At 35.5% G+C, this 16,956-nt stretch overlaps 1 protein-coding gene across 1 annotated transcript; it reads right to left on the bottom strand.

Annotated features, from left to right (window-relative positions):
- Positions 1 to 5,083: 5,083 nt before the first annotated feature.
- Positions 5,084 to 14,540, bottom strand: LOC138329982 (phospholipid phosphatase 1-like). Its single transcript, XM_069277295.1, has 6 exons — positions 13,818 to 14,540; positions 10,990 to 11,141; positions 9,829 to 10,169; positions 8,746 to 8,803; positions 7,561 to 7,737; positions 5,084 to 7,156 (listed from the first exon to the last, which is right to left on the bottom strand). Exons 1-6 carry the CDS (start codon positions 13,900 to 13,902, stop codon positions 7,070 to 7,072), a joined length of 900 nt encoding a protein of 299 aa, XP_069133396.1. The 5' UTR covers positions 13,903 to 14,540; the 3' UTR covers positions 5,084 to 7,069.
- Positions 14,541 to 16,956: the final 2,416 nt, after the last annotated feature.

The raw sequence follows: 16,956 nt of genomic DNA, 5'->3' as shown, positions 1-16,956 counted from the left end.
TTAAAATTTTACCGAGGAAATAAGATTTTGTTGACTTACAGCCATGCAATACAGCCTCAGGCGACATGAGTGTAAGTGCCCTAGACCAGCCAGTATTACTTGTAGGTATGAAAGAAATAGAGGATCTTACATGAGTGACTTGGTGATATGAAATTTATCAAACGAGTTCAATAATTTAATATGCCACAAGCCTTTAGGCGAGTGGCATATATTATTTAACGAGTTTGATAAATTTCAAATCACATAGTGTCACGAGTGTAAGATTCTATTTATCAAATAACTTTTATGAATAGAAATATAAGCAAAACTTTAAATTTCATATTTATATAAAACAGTAGAAATCCGGCTAGGATATGATGTTTCCGTCTACTGAAACAATCATGCGACGTCATATATATATTATGACGTAAAAACTACATGTGACGTCATGATAGTGTTACATTGTATTACACAATGTCATGTGTATTATGATGTTTATGACATGGCTGGACAGGCCAATTACAATTATATGTGATAAATCATTCTTTGGTAGGCACCATGATCCCTCTGGGATCTCTTGTTGTTATCAAGATTTTAAAATTAATGATTAGAACATGTTTCGAACAACAAACACACTATATTTCATTTTTGTGGAATATTTTTAATCTCCATGTTATTATTAACAAGAGGTCTCCAGGACCTGTATCACCATTATATTAATCTCCTATAGTTAAAAAAAACAGTAACAAATATATGTTTACAAAATGAAACAATCGAAACATGTCTGATGCTTGTGTATAGGCCTTTCAAACACAAAAATGATTTATAAGTCATTATATTTGCTTTACATTTCTTAAAAGCCAATACAAGGTGATTGCTTTGTAAATTATCAAAGAATGCATAAAAAAGTAATATATATAATCGAAGACAAAAATTGGGACACTCATGCTCATTAATTAAAACTATTGCAAGTATTGATTATGAGGTAAAATAGAAGGGTTTTTAATGAAAAAATTGTTTTCAGAAAGCCCTCAACAATTAAAATTAAAATCTCTCTAGATGATGCATGAAGATTACAAATGATACCAACAATTCTTGTAATCTCATATCATCAACAAATGTAAAATACAATTTCCATGAAACAGGTCAATAAATTATTATGGCAAGTAAGATATCATTTTATTGATACTAGCTTAAAAAGTTACTTATGTATACGCATTATGCTATTTTTGATATAAATTAATCTGGTATATGTATGTGTAAAAAGATGAGTTATTACAATCACAGGTTTTCATTTCTTTCTTACGAACACCTCAATCCTTAAGGATTTTTCCCCATCTGGTCCTAAGGAACGGCTGACCCTTAAAGTTACTGATCCTGACTGAAAGTGACTGTGTATATGCATGAAAATGATAATCAGTGTTACAATTAAACCTCTGTATAATTCCACTTGTTTTGAAGGGTCATCTGTGAAAAGAGACCACTTTTAAAGACCCATATGCACTACCTTTCCGAAACCTTTCTTAAAAGCAAAAATAACACAAGAAAATATATATAGATGGCCCAAGATTATGTTATACCAAACAAAGTCTTCCTGTATAATCTATGTTAACAGCTGTTAACGTCTGGCACAGTGGTAGTCAACTTACGTATAGTAATTAGGATGACGGCGGGATATATACACATTGTAGTTAACTATTATTAGGTCATCTGACCGAAGGTCAGGATGACCTATTGTCATCATGTTTCGTCCGTCGTCGTGTGCCGTGCGTCGTGCGTAAGACTATTTATACAAAAGCCTACTCCTCCTTCATCCTTTGATGGATTTCATCCATATTTGGTTTGAAACATCATTGGGGAAGGACAATCATATTTTATATAAATGAGCCTGGTCCGACCCCTAGGGGCTGAGGGGTGGGGCCCCAAAAGGGCAAATTTTCTTATTTTAAGCTTAAAAATCCTACTCCTCCTTCATCCTTGGGTTGATATCATCCATATTTGGTGTGAAACTTCATTAGGGAAGGACAGTCATATTTTTTATAAATGAGCCTGGTCCGACCCCTAGGGTCAGAGGGGCAGGGCCCAAAAGGGCAAATTTTCTTATTTTAAGCTTTAAAATCCTACTCCTCCTTCATCCTTGGATGGATTTCTTCCATATTTGGTGTGAAACATTATTGGGGAAAGACAATCATATTTTATATAAATGAGCTTGGTCCGACCCCTAGGGTCTGAGGGGTGGGGCCCCAAAAGGGCAAATTTTCTTATTTTAAGCTTTAAAATCCTACTCCTCCTTCATCCTTGGGTTGATATCATCCATATTTGGTGTGAAACATCATTAGGGAAGGACAGTCATATTTTTTATAAATGAGCCTGGTCCGACCCCTAGGGTCAGAGGGGCAGGGCCCAAAAGGGCAAATTTTCTTATTTTAAGCTTTAAAATCCTACTCCTCCTTCATCCTTGGATGGATTTCTTCCATATTTGGTGTGAAACATTATTGGGGAAAGACAATCATATTTTATATAAATGAGCTTGGTCCGACCCCTAGGGGTTGAGGGGCGGGGCCCCAAAAGGGCAAATTTTCTTATTTTAAGCTTTAAAATCCTACTCCTCCTTCATCCTTGGGTTGATTTCATCCATATTTAGTATGAAACATCATTAGGGAAGGACAATCATATTTTATATAAATGAGCCTGGTCCGACCCCTAGGGTCAGAGGGGCGGGGCCCCAAAAGGGCAAATTTTCTTAATTTTAGCTTTAAAATCTTACTCCTCCTTCATCCTTGGATGGATTTCATCCATATTTGGTGTGAAACATTATTGGGGAAAGACAATCATATTTTATATAAATGAGCTTGGTCCGACCCCTAGGGGTTGAGGGGCGGGGCCCCAAAAGGGCAAATTTTCTTAATTTAAACTTTAAAATCCTATTCCTCCTTCATCCTTGGATGGATTTCATCCATATTAGGTTTAAAACATCATATGAGAAGTATAATCATATTTTATATAAATGGGATAGGTCCGACCCCTAGGGGTTGAGGGGCGGGGCCCCAAAAGGGCAAATTTTCTTAATTTAAACTTTAAAATCCTATTCCTCCTTCATCCTTGGATGGATTTCATCCATATTAGGTTTAAAACATCATATGAGAAGTATAATCATATTTTATATAAATGGGATAGGTCCCACCCCTAGGGTCAGAGGGGCGGGGCCCCAAAAGGGTAAATTTTCTTAATTTAAGCTTTAAAATCCTACTCCTCCTTCATCCTTAGATGGATTTCATCCATATTTGGTATGAAACATCATTTGGGAAAGACAATCATATTTTATATAAATGAACCTGGTCTGACCCCTAGGGTCAGAGGGGCGGGGCCCCAAAAGGGCAAATTTTCTTAATTTAAACTTTAAAATCCTATTCCTCCTTCATCCTTGGATGGATTTCATCCATATTAGGTTTAAAACATCATATGAGAAGTATAATCATATTTTATATAAATGGGATAGGTCCCACCCCTAGGGTCAGAGGGGCGGGGCCCCAAAAGGGTAAATTTTCTTAATTTAAGCTTTAAAATCCTACTCCTCCTTCATCCTTAGATGGATTTCATCCATATTTGGTATGAAACATCATTTGGGAAAGACAATCATATTTTATATAAATGAACCTGGTCTGACCCCTAGGGTCAGCGGGGCGGGGCTCCAAAAGGGCAAATTTTCTTAATTTAAGCTTTAAAATCCTATTCCTCCTTCATCCTTATATGGATTTCATCCATATTTGGTGTGAAACATCATTGGGGAAGGACAATTATTTTTTTATATAAATGAGAAAGGTCCGACCCCTAGGGGCTGAGGTGTGGGGCCCCAAAAGGGCAAATTTTCTTAATTTTAGCTTTAAAATCTTACTCCTGCTCAACTTTGAGAGGATTTTATCCATATTTGGCGAAAAACATCATTAGGGAAGGACAATCATATTTTATATAAAGATTTTATATTCCAAGATGACATGTGAGCCCACTTCCTGTTTCCAGGTTTCAGTCTCTGATCTCAACAAAAATTAGTCTGTAGAGGTTTTAAGGGATGGCGAACAACATGCAAACATTTTGGTAAAGATTTTGGTATTCCAAGATGGCCACTGGGCCTACTTCCTGCTTTTATATTCCGGTCTCTGATTTCAATGAAATTTAGTATAAAGGGTTATAAAGGGATGCTTATCAGTATGATAAAAATTTTGAAAGATTTTTGCTGGGCAAACCTCCTAGCCTCCTGTTTTCAAATTTTTGTCTGCAATTCATTGAATGTAAAAGTACCTCAAAATTTCTTTCAAAATGTTCATACACTGTGCAACTGCATTCTTAATTTGTCGCAGGTGGAGATGGGGAGGGGGAGGGAGAGGGTCATTTGGGGGATTATGTATTAGTGTCCATTACAATGAGTACATGTACTTGTTTTAGCTTTAAAATCCTACTCCTCCTTAACCCTTGAGTGGATTTCATCCATATTTTGTGTAAAAGATCGTAGAGGAAGGACTGTCATATTTTATATAAACAAGTTAGGTCCGACCCCTGGGGACAGAGGGGCGGGGCTCAGAATGGGGAATTTTGATTAAATTTTGCTTTAAAAGCCTACTCCTTCCTAACCCTTGAGTGGATTAATGCATCCATGTTTTGTGTGAAACATCACTGGGGAAGGACAATCATATTTAATATAAACGAGTTAGGTCAGACCCTAGGGGACATAGGGGTGGGGCTCAGAAGGGGGAACATATTTTATAAAGGACAAGGTAAGACCCATGGGGATAGAACGTCAGGGGTCCAAAATGGGAGCTTTGCTGAAATTTGGCTTGAAATCCGACTCCTCCTTCATCCTTGAATGGGTTAATACCATATATGGATGAAGGGCTACCAAGTTTGTTCAACAAATGACCTTTACCTATTTCAGAAACTTACATATTCAAAAAAGGAGTTCATTGTATTGCTTATTTTAATTGTTAACCACTCCATTATACTGTGACTGTTGTTTTGTGCCATGAGTCAGATGACCGTTAAGGCCCTTGGGCCTCTTGTTAAAAGAGTGGTAGTTAAGACGATGGCGCGAAACATAAGATGACCCATGTTATGAAAATTAACATTTGATTTATTTTAATTCATTTGGTCAGAAGGTTATAATAAGTGTAGTATTAACGGTATGCAAATTATCAATATCGTTTTTCTCATTTCAAAAATCAAAAGTGATTTTGGAAAGGTAGTGGGCCTTTATCATTTCTTTCTATAGTTTTTCCATTAAACTTCCTACTTATTAAATTAAATTAATTTCATCCAATAAGTGCTCTGTGTGAAAGAGAGTACAAGAGTTACCCTAATAATTCGGATGGCAAGGAAAAGTTTCACTAAAACCAAAAGTGGTCACATAGCCATGGTGTGTCTGGCAAGAGTACCAAATTTAAAAGGACAGCTCATGTGAAAACGGCACCAGTGGTACTGGGGATGATTTTGATTCAAAATGGTAAATGTGGTGGCCATCTTGGTTTTTTTTTTAACTACATGTCCAGAAATATAACGATACTCAGGCTGTGCCCTCGCCCCCACTATAAATCTTACTGACATTTTATGGATGTGTATGATGTTGATCATAACTGACAATTATAAACCAACTTTTATTCGTGCTATTAAATTTTGCAATTTCCGTTTCAAAACAATTTCACAGACGATATAAGAGTTGCAGTAAAACTTAAAATAAACCAAAGTTTTAGAGGAAAAATTTTATCTATTTTAAGATATTTATTGTGAGGTCCTCATAAAGGTGTTTCGTAAAATGTCATAAAAAAATCACTGAAAAAAAAAAGGTTAAATCTGTTTCAGAAGTATTATACACGTAACTTTGTGTCTATTAAAGTAACCTTAGTTGGATCATCTATAGCTAGGTCATATTAATTACAATTCATAGAAATTAACTTTCACCAATGTCAGTCAATTGTGAAATTTGCAAAAGTAAATTGAACGAGAAAACAAGTTGGTTTATAGTACAGTATATAACTAATTACATAATCAATTGTTGTTCTCATGAGACAGAGTAGATAAAACCATCATCCTATAAAACTTTGAGCTGTTACTATCACTGATGTTATATCCACAGACCTGCACAGATTGCATTTGAAGATTACATGGAAATTTAAAAGCAATGCCCAACTTCAAAGCCACACAGTCAACCAGTTTACCGTTATTTGATTTTTTTATGTGCATCAAAGGACCATATTATCTATGTCTTTTGTTACTTTCAGTTTTGCTACAATGTACATGTATTATCCAGGGGCAAATATAATGACAGTGATAGTAAGCCCTGGTGCATCAAGGATATATTACATGCATTTATACTGACTTAAACACAAGTATTTAGAAATTAAAAATAACATTGATTCAATGCATTCAACATTATTTACAACATAATTATGTACATGTATATCTTAAACATAAAAATATTTTACAACATAAAATTAATCCGATTAAAAAATCTAATAAATAACAACTAGGATACATATACCCCTCATATGATAAACAATCACATCTACAGTTGAGCCTCCTTAATTAACTACCCTTCGTTCTTCTATAACAACAGTATAGTAACCATATAATAACACGTAAATGTAAGGAATATGGATGTGATATGATGTCTTTATATCGATTTCAACAATGTCAGAGTTTGATGCGATGTCTTGGTTTGTTGTGATATCAAAGTCTGTTCTCAGTTAAAGTCTAGATCTGGCAATAGCGTAATCTCAGTTTGTTCTGACATCAGGTTTTGATATTCTGTGAGCTGATTTAATGTGATGTTAGTTTATAGTATATACATATGTAGGTTTGATTTTATGTCAAGAGTTAATGTCAGGATTGTTGTGATGTCAGAATTTTTACGTAATGTCCGAGTCAAATGTGATGTCATATTTTAACTTTGTTGTTTTTGTTGTGTTAGATTTTGCTTTCATGTCCAGAGTTTGATGTTATTTCAGGTTAATTTGATGCAAGATTTTGATGTCATTTTAGAGTTTGATATAACTTCATATTTTGATGTAATGTCAATTTGAAGTCACATGTTGCAGTGATGTCACAGTTTTGTGGTAAACGTATGATGAAATCCCGAAGGTGAACAGATATATCTGGATCGTGGAAACAAACTTGACACTTTAAACACCTAAAATAAAGTAAAAAAGAACACCTTTATAAAATGCGTCAAATAAAATATCATAATAACTATAATGTTTAACCAAACGAAAATCAGACCTGAAACTGACTGGCATATAGTTTAACAAGAGGCCCAATGGGTCTCAATGGTTATCTGACTGTTAATACAATACATAGTAAAACAGAAATAAACAGTAAGTTGTTTACAGATTGTAGCATGTTAGCATGCTACAGGCCCAATATCAGGTCTCTAGGGCTCTTAGTTATTGACAGGAAGTTGTTAAAATATTTCAGCCTTTTTAACCCCTGTTTTAAGATTGTTCATAACAAAGTGGTATTGAGTTTATATTTGATAAACTGTGTTTAATTATATTAAAGGAGCATTAAAGGATTACAATTAAAACTTGAACTTACCACAAAAACTGCGGCCAGAATTCCCCAGATTGCTCCAGCTAGTACGTCGCTCCAATGATGCTTGTAGTCAAAGATTCGGGAGATACACGTGTATAACGCCATGAGAAAAAGTATCAACTGTACCCAGGGGCGTATGATGACAGCCTGTCTCCATCTCATACGTGCCTGGATGTACAACTGAAATACAATGTAAATGATATAAATATCTACCATATGTCTACAACTATTCCAATCGCTCTTATATCAGTGTAATTTTTAAGAATTATAAAACAGGCAATTAGCATGTAGCTTGTATATATGTATATCCTGTATTTGCATATTATAGAGTTATCAGCCCTGGCAGCTAGGTTTGATTGTGACGTCATGTGTTTGCAAGCGTATGTAACATGATACTTTTCAGAAAAAAACATTATTTTTCGCTCACAAAATAATGACATCACCATGGATACCTATCAGAGGTAACTCTGTAATATCCAAAAACAGAATATATATGTTTTGCATTTGTGAACCTTTTGGCATCCTCGATACTCCAGGGGTTCCGATCACTTACGATCTCTACACCCCTGGACTATCTCATAGTGAAATTGAAGGCAGCTCAGCGGAAAATATTTGACCAATCACAGACCAGCAAAGATTTTCTTTGAAGACTACAGAGAGAGCGACGCCCAACTTCAAAGCCACATAGTCAACCACAGTGTACCGTTATACGGCTCTTTTGATGTACATCAAAGGACTAAATTACCTGTTCTGTTCTGTTGCCTCCAGTTTTACGATGAGATAGTCCAGGGGTGTAGAGATCGTAAGTGATCGGAACCCCTGGAGTATCGAGGATGACCTTTTGGGAGTTGTGAATATAGCAATATATACATCAAACCTGCTTAATCATATAACTATACCATCAGAGAATCTCATCGGTATCAATTAAAATCATTAACAATAACGTGGAATTTGTCAATATTTTATGCTTTACTTTTCATAAGGAAAGTAAATATATAATAATTTGCTTTGCGGTTATGTCTCAAAATTTGCTTCACTGAATAATCACTTTAATCTTTATAGTCTTGAATAACAAGGAGTAGAAACTTTTTCCCATTCTGGTATATTTCCATAGACAAGTTATTAATGCATCATCTCTGGAGGATTTAAAGTGTATGATTTTGCACTGTCCAATAGGATTGTACTCACAATTAAAAACAGCATACTGTAGACTGAGAAAGATGCATGTCCAGAAGGGAAGGACAATCTGTAAACAAGGAAGGTTCATGAGGATTACTGAAAAACATCTTCCTTTCGCATACAATTTATAATTACTTTTGTGACTTTTGCGATCCAAATAAATTTGTGAAAATTTATCTCTGTTAATAATTATTATATATCTACACCAAGAAAATCGCAAAATTTAGTAGCCACAAAAGGGGTGTTCAATATTGATGGTATGACTATAAATAAAATAAGAGGTCCAGAGGACCTGTGTTGCTCAGTTAATAATTATTATATATCTACACCAAGAAAATCGCAAAATTTAGTAGCCACAAAAGGGGTGTTCAATATTGATGGTATGACTATAAATAAAATAAGAGGTCCAGAGGACCTGTGTTGCTCACATGGTTTAATTAGTAATTATAAAAATTCTTGCAATTTGAAATAGCAAAATCTGCCCTTTTGGCCCCACGATTTGTACAATTTTGAATCCCCACCTCATAAGGATGCTACATGATTGCATTATGAGTGCTATTGAATGCTTTGTTTCAGACAAGAAGTCATTATATGGAAATAGCCAAATTGATTCTTTTGACCCTGCCCTTCAGGCCCCCGGGAATAAGGATGCTACCATTGCAATATGAGATCTAGAGTTATTGAATGCTTAGTTGGGGTTCAGCCCAAATATTTGTGCAATTTTCACGCAGTACCCCATAAGGATGCTTCCAATCAAATTTTGTTAAATTCTGACCAGGGGTTATAAAAAGAAGTCGATGGTTGATGGACAGGCGGATTCAGGATGCTGAGATATGGCATTCATAAGCTCTCTTTGGTCTGGACCAGGTAAGCTAAAAATTATATCTACATTTTTATTTAGCCTGAATTAGATCTAAAATATCTTTCTTCTTTTTAATATATCACCACACTTTCTTGACTAAGAAAATTATCTGAAATAAGTGGGGAGATGCATTAATTTTTTTCAAAAACATAATTAGTTTTTTTTATTCATTTAGGTATCCTGAACCACAATAAAAGACCTTTGAACTTTAACCCCCATGATTGACCTACCTGGCTTGGTATACGAGATCTGGGTCACCAGTACACTTATACTCCTCTATGTAGCCAGTACTACAGTTAAACGTGCTGGGGTCAGGTTGGCAAACTGACAAGAAATGAGGTCGAAGTCTACCCAGTAGGTACTTTGTCAAGCCACGAGCCAGGAACTCCAGTGCAGCCCCAAACAAGAACGGTAAAATGATGTTATATACAGCACAAAGATAGAAAATCAAACGAGATGGAGCTTTCTCCGGACTGTTATGGTTCTCATGATCGTCTGCTGAGGAGGAGGAAGAGGATGATTTCCACTCATCTGTAGTTTTAGGAAGCCACAATGCTTCAATAATGAAAAACTGAAAATATAGAAACTTTAATCAGTTCCCACTGACTATTATGGTTAAACAATACAACATATAGTTGAACTGAAGTACATGTATGCAGTAAGTTGTTAAAGAGTGTAGCCTATTACATTTAATATATTTGATTCCTTTGAACTTTGATAAAGGTCAAGGACATTCATATGAACAAACTTGGTAGTTCTTTATCCCAACATATGTTACAGCCTCAATATCAGATCCTTAATTAGGCCTCTTAATTATTAACAAGAATCAAAGTTGTTTAAAGATTTAAGTCTATTTGACCCCTGTGACTTTGAAAGAAGGTTGGGGTCATTTATAAGTACAGACATTGACATGACGTTGTTTAAAGATTTTAGCGTTTTGACCCATGTTACTTTGAATGAAGGTCAAGCTCATTTATTTGAACAAACTTGGTAGCCCTTTATGCCAGCATCCTACAGGCTCATTGAATATCAGGTCTCTAGGGCTCTTACCATATTCGACCGCAAATAAAACCCTTCTGCAAATAAGGTCCTTTACCTATTTTGACACATTTCCAAACTAAGAGGGGATGTCCGCAAATAAGACCTCCCACCACTTTTGACCTTTATTTCTTCTCTGGGAGGGGGGGTCTTATTTGCGGTCAATTACGGTAGTTATTTTTGACTAGAGATCCCAGAGGGATCGTGGTGCCCACCAAAGATTGATCTATGTCTGACAATAGACAGATGGATATTCTCTATAGGCAATTATTTTCAAAATTTTTCTCACTGCCCGCGAAATATACTTTAAATTAAATCTCACACAATAATAAGTTAGTTTACAGTATACTAACCAGTAAAAAGTTGAGCCCAAATCCTACTCCGTAAAGCACTGACGATGGTATCGTAGAACTGTGGAAAGGGTAACCGATACTTTCATCATTGCAGTAAAATCCACGATGATAGGGAGTCATCAACTGATGAACAAGTCCCGCACACAGGGCAACTGAAATAATAACAACACTCATACATAGACATATAATTATAATATAAATTACATCAGAGAAAGGCGACTGAAATACAAAGTAATAACAACAGTCATTCATAGACATGTAAATTACATTAGAGAAAGGTGAAAAGTTATCAGAATATGATCTCTAATGGGATGTTGTCAGAACCTTCATCAAACAGAGTGATAAATTGAGTTTAAGTTGTCCAGGCAACTTTAGAAACCTGTCACAGTTTGTGAAGTATAGTGCCCTGGTTACCATGATAACCACTTCTACTTATATGGTCTCCAACACTACAGCTATGTTTCATTGAAAATAATGTGGTAGAGTAGGAAAAGTTGTTCCGACAATTAATTTCGACCAAAACCTTTGTATATAGTGACCTGGTCATTGCAACCAAAACTTTGCAAATAAAAACCTGCATGCATATCTGCACATGGTCCCGAAAATGTTTCATTAAAATTAGTCTGGTATAGTCACTATAGATTTAAATAAACAACAAGACAATTTTAAAGATTTTCCCTTGTATTGAAAGTCGTCGATATATATATAACCTTTGGGCCATTCTAATGGTTATTTATCACGGTCAAGGTGCCCTTTTCAAAACCCAGCACTATGCCCTTTTTTTTTTTCCTGTGGGAAACACAGTCACTAAGTGTCCATATAATTCAAAGGCAATATACGGTACTATGCAGTGATTTTTCAGGGTATTTTGTGAAAAATGTTTTCGTAACAAATTGGGAATTTTTAATCACAAAAAGAGCAGTTTTGGGAAAAAGTTACACATTACCGAACATGGTATTACAGGTGATTAGATATTGTAAAACAGTAAACAGTGTCAATTTATCAAAAGGTGACGACCATCACAACATTTTCAAAGTAGTTTGTTTTTAGATTAAACAACGAGAGGAGAGATTTTCAGGTTTTATTTTAGCGATTTGATTAGGAATTTTTCATTGTAATTGGGGAAAAAATTAGGGGGGTTTGGCATTGGGAATGGGGTCGTTTATCAACCCCAGTTATATAAGGAGAAAAATCACTGTTATGTCACAGCAATTTTCTTTTGATCCTCTTATTATGTTCCATAGAACACTGGCACAAAAAAGAAAATTTAATCTTCAATGCAGTTACTGCCTAGTCACAAAAAGCTGAAAGGTTGCGTTCCTTAGAGATATAACGAAGCCAAGGCTGGTGTTGAGGCCTTGATGTACATGTGCAGATTTTTGGACATTCTGGAAACCAGATTGGGAATCGTCAGCATAAAATCCAACGCATCTGTTTTTAATACTTGGATAGTACATGTCGCTGAATATTGCAATTGGTTATAATCTGCTTTTCCAACACCTTCCCATAACATCTACATGTACTTTCCCTATAAATTTCTTTAACAGGTACATCAATTGAACGCCGGACCCTCATGTCCTGAACAGGGCTTGATAAATCACAAACTCAATAAAAAGAATTTTACCATAGGCAACATCACACTATCGATCTTTAGTGAATTCACATAATACTCGGAGTATCTCCTGGCCAAGGTAGAACTGTAACGTACCGAGGTATTAGATCGACCCCACAAAGTGGTCACCAAGGGTTGGGGAAAGTCAAGCTTCGATGGTATATTTAGAGAAGACATTTTGAAGAACGAACAACTCTACTTCAGTAGAGATGTTAGCTCGATATCCAAGCCTTGTATTTGAAGCAATATTAATGAACTCTGATTTTTATCCGTGTGTCAGTTTATTTACAGGACAATGAATGGGTCGCAAGCGAAGCTCTGTAAAGGTAACATGTGTGTGGAAACAAATGTAGTCATTGTTACGCCTGTTGCTTGTAAATCAAAGAGGTGCTCTCTTACAAGGCTTTATTCATATTAATCATCCTAATGCTTTGAGTCGGTAATTTGGATAAAGGAATATAAATAGGATATTTTGAAGAAAAAAAAAAATGATGAATTATTATCAGAAATACATTGTGTGATTTACAGCATATTTGAGTATAGGGTAAGAATTTTTAGCGGCAGCTGAGTGACTATGTACTCCAACAATGTTAGAGGTATAACACTTTTGGAACATAACGTCGTGTGACAGTCAGCAAAATTACGTCCGATAAAAAAAACGGCTGACCAGTCGACTCTCATGATGTTATGCACAGGGACTTGTAACGTAGGTTGTGAGAAAGTCTGTTGTGTATACATGTGTACTATATACTATATAAAAGGACAAGGGAACCAACGTCTCGCTTGGAAGAGGTACAACTGCCTCTACAAAAGTCGCCCGTATTCCGTCAAACATGGATAAATATGTACATATTTAATACCAATATATTCTTAAATAAATTTTTGACATGGAAAACACAACTTCAAACACGAAATAATATATTAACATACCTTTATTATTTCACTATGAACGTGGAAAATGCAGTCAGATATCATCGATGTCGTTTTGCATGTCCAGTAAAATCTAGGTAAAAACACTCATATTCTCTTGTAACAAATTTTGTATGCATTCATTTCACTTTCTCTTGTCCCTTGTACTTTTATATGGTATATAGTACACATGTATACACATCAGACTTTCTCACAACCTACGTTACAAGTCCCTGTGTGTTATGGGAGTAAGTGACTGAGGTCAGTGAGGACGGGCAAGATACATAAATAGTAAATATTGTCTTACCACTTCCCACCAGAATAACGTCTAATGTTACAGTCAGACATTTTCGTTTGGTACAAATATAAGGTGATTCATGTTTAAGTGACATGTTTCTTGTATAGCCACTTCCCTAACGGAAGTTTACTAATGAAAAATAAACCGGATATTACAATTTTTAAATAAAGAAGAAAACCAATTCCGGAACGGAAATTCTAAGGTTAATACGGATCATTAATCAATATTGTTACAAATTATAGTATAATTTACGACAGCAGCTACACTAAATTATTATGCCATATAGATTAAATAATGCCAAAGTAAAAAAGAGATGTATTTATCAGTTTAAAAATGACCCTTTCAACTGTGGGTGTTCCGGTCCTTCTAAATTCTGCTGACTTTCTTTTCGTATCTGCTAATCGAGCTTCCGGGGCAATAACTCTTGTTTACCCACGTGTTTGTTTCAACCTTCATTCAATATCACTCGCATCAACAAATGATGCAGCGAACTATTAGCGCTGTTTGTAGGACAGTAAGTACACTACACGGAGTCGAAGTTTAAAGTTACGTGAATATGTAGGCCTACTTTGCACATGTTTAACGTTAGGACCATAACCCTAACTCTGCCAAAAAATTGTATTACAATGAAATATGACGATTTTAGGTAAAGCCTATTTGAGAGCGCAGCAGTTAATCCATTCTTTTGAAGGGTCAGGATGACCTATTGTCATCATGCATCGTCCGTCGTCGTGCACTGTGCGCCGTGGGCTGTATGCCATGTGTAAACTTTTCATTCAAACGACTTCTCAATAACCCAAAGGCACGGGGTACTGATATTTGGCCTGTAACATGCTGGGATGAAGGCTACCAGCTAAGCTACCAAGTTTGTTCAAATGAATAGCCTTGACCTTCATTCAAGGTCACATGGGTCAAAAAGGCTAAAATCTTTAAACGATTTCTTCTCAACAACCAAAAGGCCCAGGGTATCATATTATTGGGTCTGCGGCATGCTGGGATGAAGAGCTACCAAGTTTGTTCAAACAAATGGTTTTGACCTTCATTTAAGGTCACAGGGGTCATACAGGCTAAAATCTTTTAACTTCTTGTGAAAAACTAAGAGGCATAGAAACCTGGTATTTGGCCTGTGGCATGCTGGGATGAAGGACAATCTAATTAAAATTAGAACTTCTATGTCGCTCTCCGTACCGTCCGCTCGGTTCTAATCTAATTCTAAGTTCTAATTTTAATTAGATTGGGATGAAGGACTAACAAGTTTGTTCAAATGAATAACCTTTACCATCATTCAAGTTCACAGGGGTCAAAAAGGCTAAAATCTTATAAACAACTTCTTCTCAAGAACTGAAAGGTTAAGGGTACTCATATTGGGGCTGCTGCATGCTAGGATGAAGGGCTAACAAGTTTATTCAAATAAATGACTTTGATCTTCATTCAAGGTCACAGGAGTCAAATAGGCTAAAATCTTTAAATGACTTCCTCTTATAACCAAGAGGCCTAGGGACCTGATATTGGGTCAGTGACATGATGGGATGAAGGGTTACCAAGTTCATTCAAATGAATGACCTTGACTTTCATTCAAGGTCACAGGAGTCAAATAGGCTAAAATCTTTAAAAAATTCTTCTTAATAACCAAGAGGCCTAGGGATTTGATATTGGGCCTGTGACATGCTAGCATGAAGGGCTATCATTTTTGTTCATATCATTTTTGTTCAATTGAATGACCTTGACCTTCATTCAAGGTCACATGAGTCAAATAGGCTAAAATATTTAAACAAATTCTTCTTAAAAACCAAGAAGCCTAGTGTAGGGCTGAAACGATTAGTCGAATAATCGGAGGCGATTAGATTAATGAAGCTAATTGCTGATAATCGATTAAAGATTTTATTAATCGTTAATCGTAACATGCATAGCCAGTGCATTGTAAGCTGACTAAACACGTTGACAGATCATGGATTTCTGAGTAAGCCATTCTGACTGGAGTTTCATCTCTTTATGTACATGTTTTGAACTCAACAAAGCATATATGATGTGAGAAATACTTGTTAAATTACGTCTCTGTGGAAGTTAAAGTCATTAATCAATGAAAAAGTGGATGTCATGAGAAAGCTTGCAACACGCTGTTCGCCAATTTTCACTAGCGATCGACTCCATGTTGTTACGTCACGGAGGCCTAATCGCCGCCGGGACGCTGGGGAGCGGAAGGAGCAGTAATCTTGAACATTTAAATTTTACTATTGCATGTGTTTATCATATAAAAAGAATGTTTTTGTTCATATTCTAATTGAATATAAGAGTTGTTGATTTATTTTATTTTTTTTTGATCACGGAAATAAAAAAGTTCATTGATTATAGTTCATTCAATATAGTTGCCTTCAATTCAAACGATTAATCGATTAGTAATCGATTACATGTGACCGAATAATCGAATACAAAAATTACTTATCGTTTCAGCCCTAGCCTAGGGACTTGATATTGGACCTGTGACATGCTGGCATGAAGGGTTATCAAGTTCATTCAAATGAATGACCTTGACTCTCATTCAAGGTCACAGGAGTCAAATAGACTAAAATCTTTAAACAAATTCTTCTTAATAACCAAGAGGCCTAGGGACTTGATATTGGGCCTGTGACATGCTGGCATGAAGGGCTATCATTTTTGTTCAAATGAATGACCTTGACCTTCATTCAAGGTCACAGGAGTCAAATAGGCTAAAATCTTAACTATTACGTTATAACGACATAGCTTAGTCGTTATTTCGACATACTTAGTCGATATGACGACATAGCTAAGTCGTTATTACGATATACTATGTAGTTATAACGACTTTTTTTTTTCAATGTGACAGGCTTCCGTAGTTCGACATAATTTTGACATAAATAAATAAATAAATAAATTGATTTGTGTATTTTTTTCATATTCTAAAAGTTTATATGGACTAGGGTATTCAGTACATTTCTGACATACACAATTAGAACTTGAGAAATACGTGACACATGTATGAAAATATTTCATTTCCAAACATAAGATTTTTTTCATTGTTATTATTATTTTGAGGCAACAAACTGTAAACAGGAGGTGATGTTTATTATTATCTTTATTTCCTCCAAAACTGAAGATTACAAAAAGAATGACATTTAACATGAAAACA

Source organism: Argopecten irradians, chromosome 8, assembly GCF_041381155.1.
Source record: "Argopecten irradians isolate NY chromosome 8, Ai_NY, whole genome shotgun sequence".
Classification (NCBI taxonomy): Eukaryota; Metazoa; Mollusca; class Bivalvia; order Pectinida; family Pectinidae; genus Argopecten; species Argopecten irradians.
Note: the sequence above shows the minus strand (reverse complement) of the source record. Positions and strands in the feature narration are given on the sequence as shown.

Excerpts from the sequence above, each read along its gene's own strand:
- LOC138329982 (XM_069277295.1), bottom strand. The coding sequence starts at position 13,902 with ATGTCACTTAAACATGAATCACCTTATATTTGTACCAAACGAAAATGT. Across the intron at positions 11,142-13,817 it reads CGTTATTCTGGTGGGAAGTG|TTGCCCTGTGTGCGGGACTT; the intron begins GTAAGACAATAT and ends TTATTATTTCAG. Across the intron at positions 7,157-7,560 it reads TTCTGGCCGCAGTTTTTGTG|GTGTTTAAAGTGTCAAGTTT; the intron begins GTAAGTTCAAGT and ends ACTTTATTTTAG.